The sequence below is a fragment of the Podarcis bocagei genome (genome assembly GCF_964188305.1).
Source record: "Podarcis bocagei genome assembly, chromosome: 5".
Lineage (NCBI taxonomy): Eukaryota > Metazoa > Chordata > Lepidosauria > Squamata > Lacertidae > Podarcis > Podarcis bocagei.
The window spans coordinates 65,255,448-65,271,326 of record NC_138129.1 but is presented as its reverse complement, the minus strand read 5'-3'; the positions used below and the strand labels follow the sequence as shown (position 1 = coordinate 65,271,326).

Genomic DNA, 15,879 nt, shown 5'->3' with positions numbered 1-15,879 from the left:
AGAGATACACATTTTGCTACTACCGCTTATAAAACATATTACAGTAAGAAATCTGAGTTCTTGGCCATGTTTATGGTTGATAGAAGATGCCACAGTGAGCCTCAGGTTTGGATGCTCTACCCTCCAGTCTCTTCCCCCCCCCTGCAGTTGGGGGTTGTTTGGAAGCTTTTGCCTTCCATTTTTGTTAACTGTGGTTTGTCAGGTTGTCTGTGGCTACTGACTATGTTTCGCACTAAGGCTGCATTTGTACTTCACGGTAAGTCATAAATCATGACTTACCACACACGAGTGAATTGTACTTGCTTCACTCCTCCTTGCTTGCACTGGGAGAAAACAAACCACGTTCACAGCCTGAGGATTATCTCTCAACAGGGAATAATGGTCTGTTCCACTCCAAACTACAACCAGGAGTCAAGAATCAACCTTGGTTTACTAACTATGGTTTGTTGGAGTCAAACAAACTACCATCCTGTTTAGATTTAACACCAAGCCAGGATCTTAATTTGTTTTCCCTCTGTGTGAGTGCACAAAGCAGACTCACTCATGCATGGTAAGCCACAGTTTATGGCTTCCCATCAGGTACAAATGCAGTGTAACAAGGATTAATTTCAAATAATGGGCTATAAAGCTGTTAAACTAATCAATTAGTGTTGCCATACGTCCAGGTTTTCCTGGACATGTCCTCTTTTGGGAGGGGGGCAGCACGCACATCCGGGTGGATTTTTGCATTTTACATGAAGTGCTTAGGTTTTGGGGGTTTTATTATGACCATTATTATTATTAGTAGTAGTATTATCTGTGTTAGGGTTGCACTTGGCCTTGTGATGTTTCCGGCAGCTGCCAGGCTTGGCACAGCCTTCTCGGGATCACTTAGCCTCCCATCATCTGGAGACGCAGCATCTCCTGAGCAGGGGCCAAAGAGAGCAAAGGTAAGAGAAGCGAGGGAGGGAGCAGGTGGGCAAAAAAGGGGTCAGCGGCAGGGAGGGGGCGAGTGACAGAGATGCGGGATGGTGGTGGGGGTGTCCCGAATGTGTTCGGGTTTTTGCTCTTCAGAATATGGTAACCCTAGATGACATGGCAAACTCATGCGCACTGCATTGAGCAGGATGTACAGATATGACCAGTATGCTTACTGAATGACAGCAGAACCTTTAATGTTCTCATTACATTGCTAATTTGCTCACTCTCATTCCCCAAACCAGGTTTCCTTACCGTTCCTTAGGGCTTTACAACTCATCCTAGGAACTCATTAACAAGTTAACTGATTAAAGGTATTTCCCCCCCTTCAGAATCCTCTTACTGAAATACTATATTTTTCCCCAAAGCACAACTTTATGTCAAATATTAGGCAGTCAAACTGGCTGCCCACACAAAATAGCTTCCAACAAGTCCAAAAATTTATGTCCCCATCCCTTGGTCCAAAACTATTATTAATTTCAGAATTAAATAAGTAAGCTACATAATGATGAAAACTTTACAAATACAATAAAAATAAATTTAAGAAAGGTGAATCAATCAACTGGCTTAAATTAGACATACTTTAAAACAAATGAACAGCCTTATGAACTTTGTACTTGATATATACTATAGAAACCTCTACTTTGTACATGTCTTATTTGAGCTCCTGTCAAAGATCATGACTATGGATCATACTGAACTGATTCTAGGGCAACTGAACTGGGGCAACAGAAGATATAAAGGTGCTAAGCAATGTTTGCTTAGTTGCTAATTTCCCCTCTTGGTACTGGCACTTTTAAGTACCATTACACAGTTTCTCAGGCACTTGGGGAGTCTTCATTTAGTCAGCATGAGTTCCTCACATGACATCCCTATAACAAAATAAACAGAGGATAAAGTATACTGCTAAATCAGGACAGAGTACCCATGATGCGGAGAAGTGGTCATATAATGTAGATCAGGGGTACCCAATTGGTGGTCCATGGATCCCAGGGGGTCCATGTAACCCACCCAGACGGTCCATGGCACCATTCACATAACAAAAACTACCACAGAGATGTCAAAATTTTCAATAGTAGGGTCCATGGATTGGCTTTTGAAAAACAGAGATCTGCAATACATTGCTAATGGGGAACCACTGGTGTAGACTGAATATGGTGGAACTACCCTGAAAACACCTAGTGCCAAGGATAGGGAACATGAGGCCATCCAGACATTGCTGGACTACAACTCCCATTGGTTATACTGGCTGAGGTTGAAGTCCAACAACTGAAGAGCCACAGGTTCCCCACACCTATCCCTATGCCTTTCACCCAAAGCCCATTTAACACAACCCCATTCTGCTGTTAACTAAGAAATGCATCTTTTCCCAGGTAATAGAATGTCAAACCATTTCCAAGACAAAACTACTTCCCAAACAAAATAGTGTTTTGTTCAAAAATATTTTCTAGCATTTACCCTTGTAAGATCTTCTATTTCAGAACTGAAGTTTGTTTCACCTTCCATCATTTCTTCCTCTTCTAAAGTCCGTTCATCATCAAAGTCATGAACCAGCATGTCAGCCGTTGGGTCAAATTCATGGTCATCTGATGTTGCAGACCCTCCTACAATTTGATTAACCTCACAGTTGATCACATTGTAGACTTAAGTGTTAAAATCATTATTACCACATGCAAATTATTTTAAAACCAAGATTAATACAGCAGTGAAACTTTTCTGCAAAAGCCAAATCTCTAAATAATTAGTCAACCAATAAATAAATAAATAGTGTTATTTGAAGGCTACAGATTCAAAAATCATAAAGCATGAACATTGGTACTAATAAGTGCAAGCCTATACACAATTCAGAAGTAATTCCTAGGGAGTTAAATAGAACTTACCCCTTGGTAAAAGACTGTAGCTTATAACTTTACCCAGTGTTACAAAGCAAGATATAGCTAGGTTTTTAATTCATTCCCAGAATCAAGCTATAAAGCAGTGCATGTATAGAAAACTATGACCTCATAATGTTGGCTTCCTGCTGGATTTTTAGCTTGAGAGTAGAAGGTGGAAAGATCAAATGTTCATGTTTTTGTGAAGGGAAGTGCAAATATTTGGCTTTAAGAATTTATTGCATTGCAAAATGGTACAATTGTTATGCCACTGAACAAAAAGCTTTTCCTATAATCAATACTAACCAGCTGGCTGTCTGGCACTTTGGAAGTGCTGTGCAAAATCTTTTGCAAGTTCTTTGCCCGGGAAAGCACAGAGCCTGGAAAGCACTTGCACAGCACTCCCCAAATGCTCAGTAATTTTATTATAATAATTAAGCGCCTGATTACTAGGCACCTGGGACTGCTTAAGAGGCCGGATGAGGCTTATGCAATGGCAAGATGCTCCCTAGGGGTCGAGGCTTGCAGTTACAGGAACAAGTTTATACCTGTAGCCGCTAAGCCGCTAATAGCCGTGCTTCACAAGACGAAAAAACCGCAAGACGAAGAGACTCGCGGAACGGATTAATTTTGTCTTGCGAGGCACCACTGTATGTCAGATAAGCACTGAACCACCTTTACCACAGGTGGGTCGTTTTTTGCCCTAGTGCAAATTCAAAGGCATGTTAATGGCAACTGTGTAAGAGCAACATGGCTCACCCATGTTTTGCTTAGCAGAGGATGAAAATTAAGATGTAGGAATATCCCCTCAAGACCAGATTGTCTTGCAGAATAGAACATAGTTAATTCCAGCAGTTACTGTGTATACAATAAAATATATTCAAGTCTCGCCGGTTATAAAGGGCTCACTTTTCTATCGAAGCTTTGTAAATATCAGAATAAAACTTTACCTGGGCTTGCAGACTCAACAGAAGGCTATCAAAAAAAGGAAAGAAAAAAAGAAAAATGTTATCAGTGAACAATTGCCAAATATTTTGCAATACATTGTGAAATATGCAGCATAAACCAGAATATTTCTGACTTTCACTGCAACATTTTGATCAATCATATAACAGCCTAGAAGTATTTATGTTTTGAATAAATAAATATCTGACAGAAAACACACTATACCACAAGACTGACACTATGTAACAAAAGACCATAACATTTACCCTTTCTTAAAACATAAAAACAGTAAGAACTGAAAATATGTGCATCACAGGAAGTTATCTCTAAACTGCATTTTTACTTGGTATAAGCAATGAAACGCAAAAATCTGTCATCATTTCACGTGAAAACTTTTAACAAATGCCATTTCTACTTTCTAGTTTTTAAAGTTCGATAAAGCAGAACACATATACGTGCAAAAAGCCACAACCATGTGAGGGCGTTCACATTTCATAATGTGAGTAATGAATGCCTCACTACATGTTGTTACATCATGATAGTCCAGTAAAACAATGTTGTGTTTTAGCATTCCTGCAACATACAGACTAGCAATGTTCAGCTCAATGCAACACAGCTTTTTCCATCCCTAGCTATTATTGGAAATTGCTTAAAAGTAAGCCGCTCAACATGCAAGACACATGACAAATAATGTCAGTACACTATGTGTTTAAATGGATCTCCAACCCAGTGAAAGAAATTAGCCAGACGTCAGGAATGTTTTGCGACTGGTGCAGGTCGAATTGCAACCACGTGGGGATCTGTGGATGCCAGGTTGGTGACTGGGGAAAGCAAAATGTCAGTCAGAGAAGGATATGAAATATTTTCCTTGAAGCCTGAATTTGTTTTATTATGGATTTGATGTTTTAATGTGTTGTAAACATTTTTGAGATTTTTTCTTTAAAATATAAAGTGGCATAGAAATGAAAATAAACAACACCACCAATATCGGGGGGGGGGGGGAGAAGACATTCCATTGTGGTGACTGTAACCTAGGTTTAAGGTGCCATTTGCTGAATTTCTAACACTGACCTCCCCCTCCTTTTAAAAAATTAGCTTTTCAAACGTTACAGTCAACAATTCAAACACTTAACAGTGTCATTTGTGTCTCTACCAGCACAACAATCATTTTATTTTATTGCTAGTTGTCTTTCTGGATCACTCTTGTTCCCAAATGAGCCCAAGGTGTACAATATAACATAAAAATAAAAATATTAGGATTCACCTGCACAAGACCTTCTGTTTGCACAATAGGGTTCCCTGTTCAACACACCCCAATTGGCTCTGGAGGGGATCAAAACAGCACAGATGGGGAGGAGACATGGGATTGTTTTATCTAGAAAGCTGCAATGCTTGCACAGATGAAACAAACGGAAGCCGACAGCACCGAATTCCACCAAAAATATACGTAAGAAATAACAACAAACATAGTGTCGACTTGCAACTTTCACACCATTAACTTGCACAACCTCAGCTTTATGTGATCGGTGGCCAGCTACCTGAAATCACACAAATGAAATGTATGCAAGGCATAGAGCTTTAAAGCTGTTTCCCAGTGTGGAAAGAGCTTTTCGCCTTGCTTACCGGGTTCTGAGAGACTCTTGTGACATCTCAGAGAGCCCCACAAGATCTTGAGAGAGCCTCCTAGAGTCCCAGAGCCCAATAATTAAGGCAGAGAGCATAAATGCTCTCAGCCTTGCATGGGGGGCAAGCCTGCTTGGCGTCAAATGGTTCCTTAAACCAAGATTACAGTCGCCAAAATGGAATGTCTAGTTGCCATTTGGGGGCAAGATGGCTCTAAAGTCTTATTTTTCAAACAATGGACTGACTGTGATTATCAGTTAAACATCTAGTTAGTTTAGATGACAACCTTGAGCTAAGTTAAGAACTTTGAGAACTTAAGAAAAGTCACTTTTATCCAGTTGACTTGATAAAAGTCCATTGGCCTATGTCTACCTCTTTTTCTTAATGATGAGACAGACCATTCATAACGTAAGAATATTCTTCATAACTTTGAGCAGGGTAGCGATGTGGGGTAAACAAGCTACAACAATTAACTATAATGTTGTTCACCGCTCCTGCTCAGGCTGCACAGAAAAAGCATTTTGGTTACTGAAATTCATTCTGATTGTGCAGATAAAATATAACTGATAGATATAACTGGTATTAGTGTGTGAAAACTGTTAAGATCCAATGATTCCCATGCATGCACCTTCAGATGGTGATGTCAGGCACCATCCTGGCACCCAGGCATCTTCACTTGGTCACAAGTGGCTGACAGCCAGGTGCAACATGTGCCTGGCTAATTTTGATCACTGTTAGGCACTGAATGCCTTATTCAAAACTGAAAAGTTAGACAAGAGGCTGGAGATCTTTAATCACTATCTCCTATAATGTTAAAATAAACAGTTATGGGGAAGGCAACTTAATAGGGGCTGTGGCATAGGGGCTGTTTTTATTCTTTAAATGCACCCAACGCTGCTATTTTAGAAGAAGGCACAGGGAAACAATGAGCCCTTCCCTCAGCAATTGGAAGGCGGCTGTATGTGATTCTAATTTAGATTTTTTAAAAAAGAAGATCCCAGTTATGGCTTTCCTGCATTGGAGACACCCATCCAGCTACCCAAGACCTGTTTTATATACATCTGTACTAACCAGAAATCTCTACATATCAGCAGTGGAGAACATCTGGCCCTCCTGATATTGTTGGACTTCCAACTTATATGAACCCCAGACAGAAAGGCCTAATGGTTTGGGATCATGGAGCTGTAGTCCAACAACATGCAGAGGCACCAAGTTCCTCATCCTTGCTATGCCTCATCTACAAGTGCAGGTCACACTGAGGCATTTCCAGCTCTGAAGTTACATTACACAGATAAGGAAGAAGCAGTCTGGATTATTTTAGTTAAGTACTTTATCCGTATTTTAGCAGGGAATGGATTATTTCAATTTACTAGATAAATTAACAATAGTTAAAATTGTATTTTTAATTAAATAATCAATAAAACTTAATTTTTAAAATATATCAGATGACACTAACATAAGAGCGTACAATTTTAACTATTCTCATGAATGTGTGAGTTATTTCAGGCTCAAAGAGACTTTAAACTTGTTCAAAAAAAGTAATTTTGGGGGTAAAAAAATTACTTCAAAATCAATTTATTTTATAACCACAAAAAACACCCTCCTTATTTTTAAAACATAACAAGTACATGGTTAGCCCATTCTACAAAACAAGTATGATACATGTCTTAGTTATGGTTTGCGTGGGGATTCGAACCGCCAACTTTCCGATCGGCAAGCCCTTGGCTCAGTGGTTTAGACCACAGCGCCACCCGCGTCCCTCTATCTCATAGGTATCTACACATAATTTTTTTTTTGAAGAAAATTTGAGTCATGAGAGCATGGTCAAGTATTAAAATCAGGTGATTTGGCATGGAATGACCCTTCAATCAGTTTTTGCCTGTAGCTGTGAAACCATGTGCAATACTGGCAATTTTGCTTGTTGGTCTATTTTACATATCACTCTGACTAAAGCACACCAAAGGGTGAAAAATGCAGACACTGTTCTGCCACCTCAGTTTCCATTATGAAGTTATATCAATATCAGTGCTCAGATACAGTTAATAGGCTGCACATCTACTGAAGGTACAATCTATAGAAAGCTGCTTTGCTGCAAAGTAGACTCAATTCAAGCAATGACCATTTCCCTCTCCTTTGCATTGCCTGTCAGGGTGCACTCAGATTAATAGTAATTTACCTCATCCTCAGGCAAAAAACTCCACAAACTACAAGTTTTTGCAGGGCAACACAGTTATCTAATTCCTTCACAACAGTACAGTCACCCCAGCACTTTCAAGTTCTCCATATTATAATTGTCCAAGGTAATGAACCACCACCTTAGGAAAAGATTTATCCTTTACCTTTACTTATACGTGATATTAAGCTGACTGTCTCTGTACACTCAAGAAGACAGAACCAAGTAGTGTTCCAAATGTCATATTGAAACCTTAAAAATGCCTTTCCAATAGTAAAGCCTAAGTTCTTGTGCAGGTGCATTTATTATTTTAGAGTAAGTAAGGGATGCTGATTTTTAAAAATGGAAATCACTGTCCATTCAATGTTAAAATTCTTTCTAATTTAGTGAAGTCAGCTGAAAAGACTTACAGAACAATCCTAACTATAGGAAGCCAGCAAAACTTACTTGTTAACATGGTCTAAGTTACCCCTTTTCCAAACTCTGTTCAAGAGGTGGACTACTGCCAGCTCAATCAGCCTGAGCCTGGCAGAGGAATGTCATCCAGCATAGCCCTGGCAGAACCTAGCCTCATCCAGCTCAGCTAGAAATGTAATCACCTCAGTGGATCTTGGGTTTACATTGCACTGGACAGAGGGGTCTGTGCACCTAACCTTGCCAGCCTCCACTGGCCTCTAGTTAACCACCGTTTGTGGAAATATACCACGCCATTGGCACAGATCTCAACATGCGTAAGGGTGCAGAAGTGCCATTGGTGAGATTCTCCGAGCGCAGCAGGTTTGTGGATGCAATGGTAGCCTCGCCATTCTGTAAAGCCTCACTGGTTCAAGTGGGGAGTTAGCATTGCTCCTTAACAAATCCTGTTGATTTTAACAGGACCTAATTTCAACTACTTTAGTCTGGAGCTAATCCAAAGGCAGAGTTGTAAGGTCAGTTATTTCCTAGTCAGTATTTATCATGAAAGACATTTTGCCTAAGAGAACTCTTAAAAGTATAAAATTAACAAAATTTTATTTGCTTTGTTGCAGAAGCTAAATGCTTTAGGTATTTATTTCTGCCCAAAGTAAATTATGTGACATCTGGCCTAGATGCATATTTATATTGTTGCTGGTTACAATTTAACTCAAGTTGTGATTATTTTTAATTCCCACCCCCCAAAAACATCAATTTGCAAAAAACTATGCATACTTGGGTTAAATTTTGCATTATCCCTTGAATGAGGAAATAATGATCTACGACTACGTGCAGACTTTCTTGACATGGGAATTTTTGTTTATTTCCTTGCTACATTTGTATCCTGTCCTTCCTTAAAAGAACTCTGAGCAGTGTTTCAGCTAGTATATTAGCCTTGGGAAATGCATCTTGACCAAAACCACCCAGGAAGCTTCACAGCTGAATGGGTATTTGAGTCCGGAACTGCCAATTCTCAAATCCAAACTCTCTAGCCAGTACTTTTACAATGGCAAAAAGTACTCCTTTCATTTGCAAATTATTTATAGTCCATATGACTGAGGAGGGGGAGGGGGAGGGGTTAAGATCAAGCACACATATCCTAAATTATGTTGTTTCTAAGGATATAATTACATGGTGACTACTTGGGATTTCTGAGCACTGCCATCAGTTATGTCCCACAAACAAAGCTGCTCCCATACTAATATTCTTTCCACTAAATTCAGTCTTTTAACTTCCCTTCTACTGAACAGAAGCCATGTGCAAGTTTTCAAATGCTAACTATACCAAAACCAAATAAATGCACTTCAAACATTTTATCTTTATATTACCTCTCAAAATATATTAACAAATGTCAAAAAACATGAGGAAGAATACAGTAAAAATGTAACTAAAATTCATGCAGTTTGAGGAGAGAAAAGGTATAGTTTAACCATGGTGATAGATTTCTCTCACCTGTGGCAAAGCCCAGGCCACATCAAGTTGATCCACTACACCTGTAAGTATGCTAGTATGACCCAGGACTTACTACTGATATAAATTGTTTCAGAAACAGCTTTCCACCAGCAAGTGCAATCACTCACTCTAATAACAAACTCAGGAGGTGAATGAGCAGGATTAAAGACAAAATGGGGTCACTGAGAGACAAAAGGGTACATTCAGGGGAATCCCAAGGTCTGCAGAAGTACAAATTTAAGAATAAATGCTTAAAAGGGGGCAAATGCCTCAACGAAGTACTCCTGTGAGAACTGAGCATTGTGACACTGACTCTTGATTAGAAAAGAAACAGAAATGGGAAGTACTGGAGAAATGGAATATTCTGAACTTCTGAAGGATGGTCTCTATCATTTCTGCTAAGCTGCAATGATACACTACAACATCTTGTTGCAGAACTCACTATTCATGACTAGAGCAATGTAACAAAATGCTGATTTCCAAAGTGCATTACTGTGCTTTTATCCAAAGTCACTAACCTTTGTACATTATTTTGTATTCCTACATTAGCTTGTTTCCTACCACAGAGGATGAGGTGTAACAAAAATACCCAAAAATGTCTTAAAGCAATGGCCACTGGAGGCAAATATGCCAGCAAAAGGATTTTGTCTTAAAATGTGCAGAGTTTACATGAACTCCTCAGATTACAATGTATCCTCAAAATTCCATTTTCAATAGTGATATGAACACAACTGTCCACAAAGTATAGACAAAAGCACATGCCACCATGAACTTTGATAACTTTATATATTACTCTGAAATGGCAATTCCTCATGTTACTAAAGCAGCAATATAATGCCAATGCATATGGCAACAGTGTACTGCCAATACCAAAATGATGCAAATATGTCCCGGCCAATTTTGGAATTTTAGCTCTCACACTCAAGTGTGCTGGAAGTTTTCCACTTGAATTTAGCACTTACACTCATATTTTCAAGTGACTAATGAAACTTATCTACATTTCATCTTCATAAATATACAGCCTACACTGAACATACAAGCTTGGATTGTGACATACTGGCAACAGAAAGTGAAAGAACTGTAACTCCTCACGCCTCTTACTACAAAAAATGAAATGGAAATTAAGCCTATGAAAACGCATCTATAAGTGTAGATATAGTTACGGCAAAAGGAGGTTTCCATACAAAGTGTTAATTTTGATAGGGCAGAATACATATTCTCACAATCAAAACTAGGAAAGAAGCACCATCTCTACAACAAAAAATGACCAAGTGATCTAGAAAAGTTGACCTTCCTGATTTTGATATTTAAATAAAATAAAAGTTGCTTCATTAAAAGCAGCCTTACAAATAAATCCATCAAAGTTAGTAGCTTACAGTAGTTTTGATTAGTCCATGTACTCACATCTACCTGTTTGTAGCCTTTTCAGAAGTGGTGCCCCAGGTCTGACATGCTTTTCCGAAAGAAACTTGCTTTATTTAGCATCAAATCTTATGGCCTTTTTGGCGCTAGGTAGAAACCCCCCCCCCCGCCCATGTTGTACACAACTACTAAGATATTGCTCCATTCTTATTCATTGTTATAATTGCTTTTATTGCTTTGTTATGTTTTTAAAAACCATTCATAAACCACTCTAACAGCAAAGTACCCAATACCACAAATAAATTCAATGGGAAAATGTTATAAAGCCTGTCACCAAGAAGTGATATTTACTTAAGGAGACCAAGGCCTAAGAAGCAATGCAATATATGGGGTGGAGTAGCAGATGTGTCCCTTTTAACTCCATTGCATATCTACAGATACACGTGTCTCAGAGAAACCACACAAAGGCCAACAGTGATAACTCTCCAATTTACAAGATTCTTCCCTATTAGAAAGCTAAAAGGGGGTAGGGTGGAGAAGAGATAATATGAATTATGCCACTGCTTCAACAGGGAGCTTCACTTTTTTAGGTGCTTGGTGGGGGCACAATATAAATTGCATCACTTCCTGGATAAACCCCTAAGCTAGGCCTAGGTGAACTGTTATTTACAAGCCTGCTTTAAAGAGTTTGCCAAACTTTTATTAACCAAAAGGTCGTCAGATTTCAGCACCATATACTACTGCTTGAAGCAAACACACTCCCAAACATTTTTATTATTATTATTAGTTGTGGGAGCCCATAGGATACTGCATTCAGAGGTTCTGGGCAAAATCTCATCTCATAGCCACACAGTGTTGTAGTGAGGGAGCTTGAGCTAAAAACCACTTCGAGCTGCTCAGACTGAGGAGGAATGCGAATGCAAGAGTGCTGTGGATGATAATACATCATATTGCAGCCCAATTTAGATTTTTTTACAACGTAATGTGCCGGAACAATGCTAGTCAAAGTGCATACTGCCTCTCCCTTTAAAGGGGGAAAAGAGCAACTCTCTTTCCGAAGAGACACGACTGAAATCTACCAATAAAAGATTTGGAGGTGGGTTTTTTCGTGGGGGGGGGAATTAAACATAATGCGTCTTCCTAAAGATAAACAAAGCTTTCTTAATTCCCCAAGAACATCCCTTCTCCCCCACCCCGCTTCTGTAGAAAGCAAGGGAGGTCGTAATTGGGGGGGGGGGGCGAATCCTGACGGCCCCGAGCAGGAAAAGCTGCTTCTCTCTCCCCACCCCTATCATAGTAAACGACCCTCTTCTTCCCCCACCCTAAAGAGAGACAACAACATTTCCTCTCCTACCAGTCCTCACTCCCAACTCTCCCCGCACCCAGCCATCCTCCCAAGTTCCAGAAGGGCCGGTGCGCCCTCACGGACCTCGGTGGGCCGGGTGGGGAGGTGGCAAGTTCCCCACCCAGCACGCCAGGCCCGTCTCGGGACCTCCCTCCTTTCCCGCCCCTGGAACTTAACTTGTGGGAAGCGAAAGCACAGAGGCGGGCGGGCAGGCAGGCAGGCAGCGGCCGCGCAACAAGTTCCCGGCCGGGCCCCGACTAGACTCTCCCCTCCGGCCTCCTCCTCTTCCTCCCCGTTTCTACCCGCCGCCCTCCTTCCCTCCCTTTCCATCCCCCTCGCCGCCGCCGCCCGCGGCTCTCGCTCACCTCCGCCATGTTCGCCGCGCAGCTGGGGCGGGCCGAGCCAGGAGAGGGGAGTCACATCGCCGCCGCGGCGAAGAGAGGAGGAAACGGCACGGAAGGGCAGCAGCAGAGGAGGAGGAGGCGACGGGTCACGGTCTCTGCGAGGCAGTAGTGGTGGGAAGGAGGAAGCGGGGAGCCACCAGGGGGAGGAAGAGGAGCCAACGTCACCGCGCAAACGAGGTGGGCGCGCCCGCGCCGCCGCCCCTCCTTCTTTCTCTCGGCGAGCGCGAGCGGCTCGGCGGAGTCACGAGACTCGAGCGCCCGCTCTCCCAGCCTCTTACCTCAGAGCGGGGCCTTGGGGCGGGGGAGACGTTGCCTCGCCTCCCAACCGTATAAACGGTTTCCTCTGGTCCCTCTGAGAAGGGGGGGGGAGTGTTCCTAATGCCTTCTCTCTCTCCCCCCCCCCGGTAGTTTGTTATTCACACATATTCACTCGCTGCTAGCCAAAGCAAGGGGCATGACGCAACTTCCCCGGGCTGACAGAAACTCAAAAGTGGACCCGCCAAAATGAAAAAACAACCCCGAGAAGCTCCTTGCGGTTCAAGCCGGCAACGGAGCTTAGCCAGTGAAAGCCGAAAGCTTGTGCTCCCCACACTGATTTTATTTTCCTCCTCCTTTTATTTTCCTTTCGGTAACGTTTACGTATTTCAAAGCGTACATTTTTAAAAAAAAATGTCGGCGGGACGGATTTCGTGTCATGAAAATAGAAATGCATATGCATCCAATGACATGTTAAAGTCTGCCCCTCCTCCCCCCCCCACCCCATGAGGGGAAAGGAGGGTATTAAATGTGGAAGATACGTGAGAAGAGAGTGAACGCCTCCCCCGCCAGAACCCGATCAATACTCTCCTACCTTCACGGCCATTGGTCTTTAAGGGGAAAAAAAAAGCGCAACGGTCCGATCAGGGATCATTTGACATCACGTCTAGTTTCGTCCCGAGCATTTGCTCACCCAACTAGGGATAGCAGTTTTGGGGGTGGGGAGACAAGCTTTTCGTCGAAGACATGGCGGGAAAGGTTAAATTCTCCCCTCCTAGCGCGCCACAGACCGATCCTGACGCGACCTCCCCACCTCTGCTTTTTATTTTTTTAAAAAACCCAATACGTGAAGCCTCTCACGTATGGTGTAGTTTGGCCCTTTGCCTGAGGTGAACAGTAGTACTCATAAACTATGTGCGTGCGAGGGAGATGCAGAAACAGGAAGTTAGGCGATCTTGAGCTAACAAATCTAAGAAGCTATTGCCGCCTTGTTTCAGAAGACCTCTCCCCTCTTTTGAAATTAAAACCCTCTCCTAATCAGATTTGCTGCTTGTCGACATTGTTTTTTTTAAAAATACTGCTCCCTATGTGGAACTAAGGTTTAACCCGGTTTAAGCCTATAGCGATGAGTCTGGTAAAATCTGGTGCATTATGGGTAAAAGCAGGATGCTGTTGAGATGACTTGATGTGCTATTGGTGGTGGTGGTGGTCAAAGTAGTAAACAATAACAAAACAGACTGGTTAGTAGTAGTAGCTGCGGGGTGCAGAGTGTAACCAGAAATTACCTGGCGACTGTACGATCTAATTCTATGCATGCACACTTGGAAGCGAGTTCTGCCAATTTCTGCAGGACTTGCATGGTACTAATGGGGCATAGGATTGGAGTCACATGCTAGTGGCCCAATCATAGCATGCTTGCTTAGGTTCCATACACATTACTGGATTAAAACACAGCTAGGTCATTCTTTTCCTCAATTCATATCTAAGCTTAGGGGGGCACATAAAAAGTCAGTACAGTATTTCATAAGAATCAATACAACAGGTATGGATTGTGGCTAACATTGTGTGTACACTGCTTTTCCAAACCACTGGCGCAAGCATACTGGATGTAAACAGGAATGTGTACACTGACTAAGAGTAAGTCCCACTGAAATTACAGTGGTGCATCGCAAGACGAAAATAATCCGTTCTGTGATTCTCTTCGTCTAGCAGGTTTTTCATCTTGCGAAGCAAGCCCATTGACGGATTAGCGCTATTAGCGGCTTTTAGCGGCTTATCTGCTGATCGGATCAGCTGATAAGCGGCTTAGCGGCTTAGAAAAAGGGGGGGGGGAAGCCAGCAGGAACTCGCAAGACATTGTCGTCTTGCGAAGCAAGCCCATAGGAAATTCGTTTTGCGAAGCACCTCCAAAACGGAAAACTCTTTCGTCTAGCGAGTTTTCCGTCTTGCGAGGCATTCGTCTTGCGGGGCACCACTGTACTGGGGTTCCTCCCAATTAAGAGTACGTAGTATTGCAGCCTTACAATGTCATTGTTTGGAATCCCTCATCTTCGCTAAGTATGTATGTAACACCAAAGAGATTTCAATAAACCTATGCAAGTGTGCCTCAGCTTTATAAAGATGAAATCAGAGGTGTCATTTTAACTTGCCTAGACATGTCTTCTTTACTGGGGAATTCATTAATTTCAAACTGCCTCAGTTGCAACAAAACATGTCTCTCCCGTATTGGTCTCTACAGCCATGGTCTCCTGAGATGGACAGATGCCACCCATGAAACTATGTCAAAGACAAATTTTGCCAGTATTGCAGGCAGATAAGCCACAGCAAATAGTTTGCATCAGGAGGCCATTGTTTTATTTAAATTGTAGCTTTTGTCCCCTTCAAAATAATCTAATGAGCCTGAATTATCACATACATAAAGAGAATTAGAGTTTTATGGATTATAATTTATATGTCTAGATACAGGGCAGTAACAAGTGTTAAAGGCAATCGCAACATTTTAGAATCCACAGAGAAATCAAGGGATAAAGTGAAATAAAATCTCTCTTAAAATTGCTTCATGGGCTTTTAACTTTTATTAAACAAGCTCTAATTTATTTATTGTTCCCAGCTATTTGTTTCACAATTTGATTGTGTGTTACAGATTCTCATGCATCTTAATTATTTGCCTTGGTTATATACTGTTCACAAGTACATGCATTTAATTATATGCATCTATGCCAACAAAGTTCCGTATATTTAAAGCCATGGTTTTCCCTGTAGTGATGTATGGAAGTGAGAGCTGGACCATAAAGAAGGCTGATTGCCGAAGAATTGATGCTTTTGAATAATGGTGCTGGAGGAGACTCTTGAGAGTCCCATGGACTGCAAGAAGATCAAACCTATCAATTCTGAAGGAAATCAGCCCTGAGTTGGAAGGACAGATCCTGAAGCTGAGGCTCCAATACTTTGGCCACCTCATGAGAAGAGAAGATTCCCTGGAAAAGACCCTGATGTTGGGAAAGATGGAGGGCACAAGAAGAAGGGGACGACAGAGGA

General features: G+C 41.6%; 1 protein-coding gene across 3 annotated transcripts in view; it reads right to left on the bottom strand.

Moving 5' to 3' along the window:
* Positions 1-14,507, bottom strand: part of MIER1 (MIER1 transcriptional regulator) — a 38,706-nt gene extending 24,199 nt beyond the window's left edge. Inside the window, exons 1-3 of one of the 3 annotated variants that reach the window (XM_081193817.1) lie at positions 13,436-14,507; positions 3,779-3,803; positions 2,416-2,561 (exon numbers count right to left, since the gene is read on the bottom strand). In XM_081193817.1, coding sequence (XP_081049943.1) covers positions 2,416-2,561; positions 3,779-3,803; positions 13,436-13,447 — 183 coding nt within the window. In that variant the 5' untranslated portion in view covers positions 13,448-14,507. Of the gene's footprint in view, positions 1-2,415; positions 2,562-3,778; positions 3,804-12,546; positions 12,801-13,435 lie in introns of those variants that run through there. The other 2 variants (XM_081193815.1, XM_081193816.1) reach the window with 2 other exon arrangements.
* Positions 14,508-15,879: the final 1,372 nt, after the last annotated feature.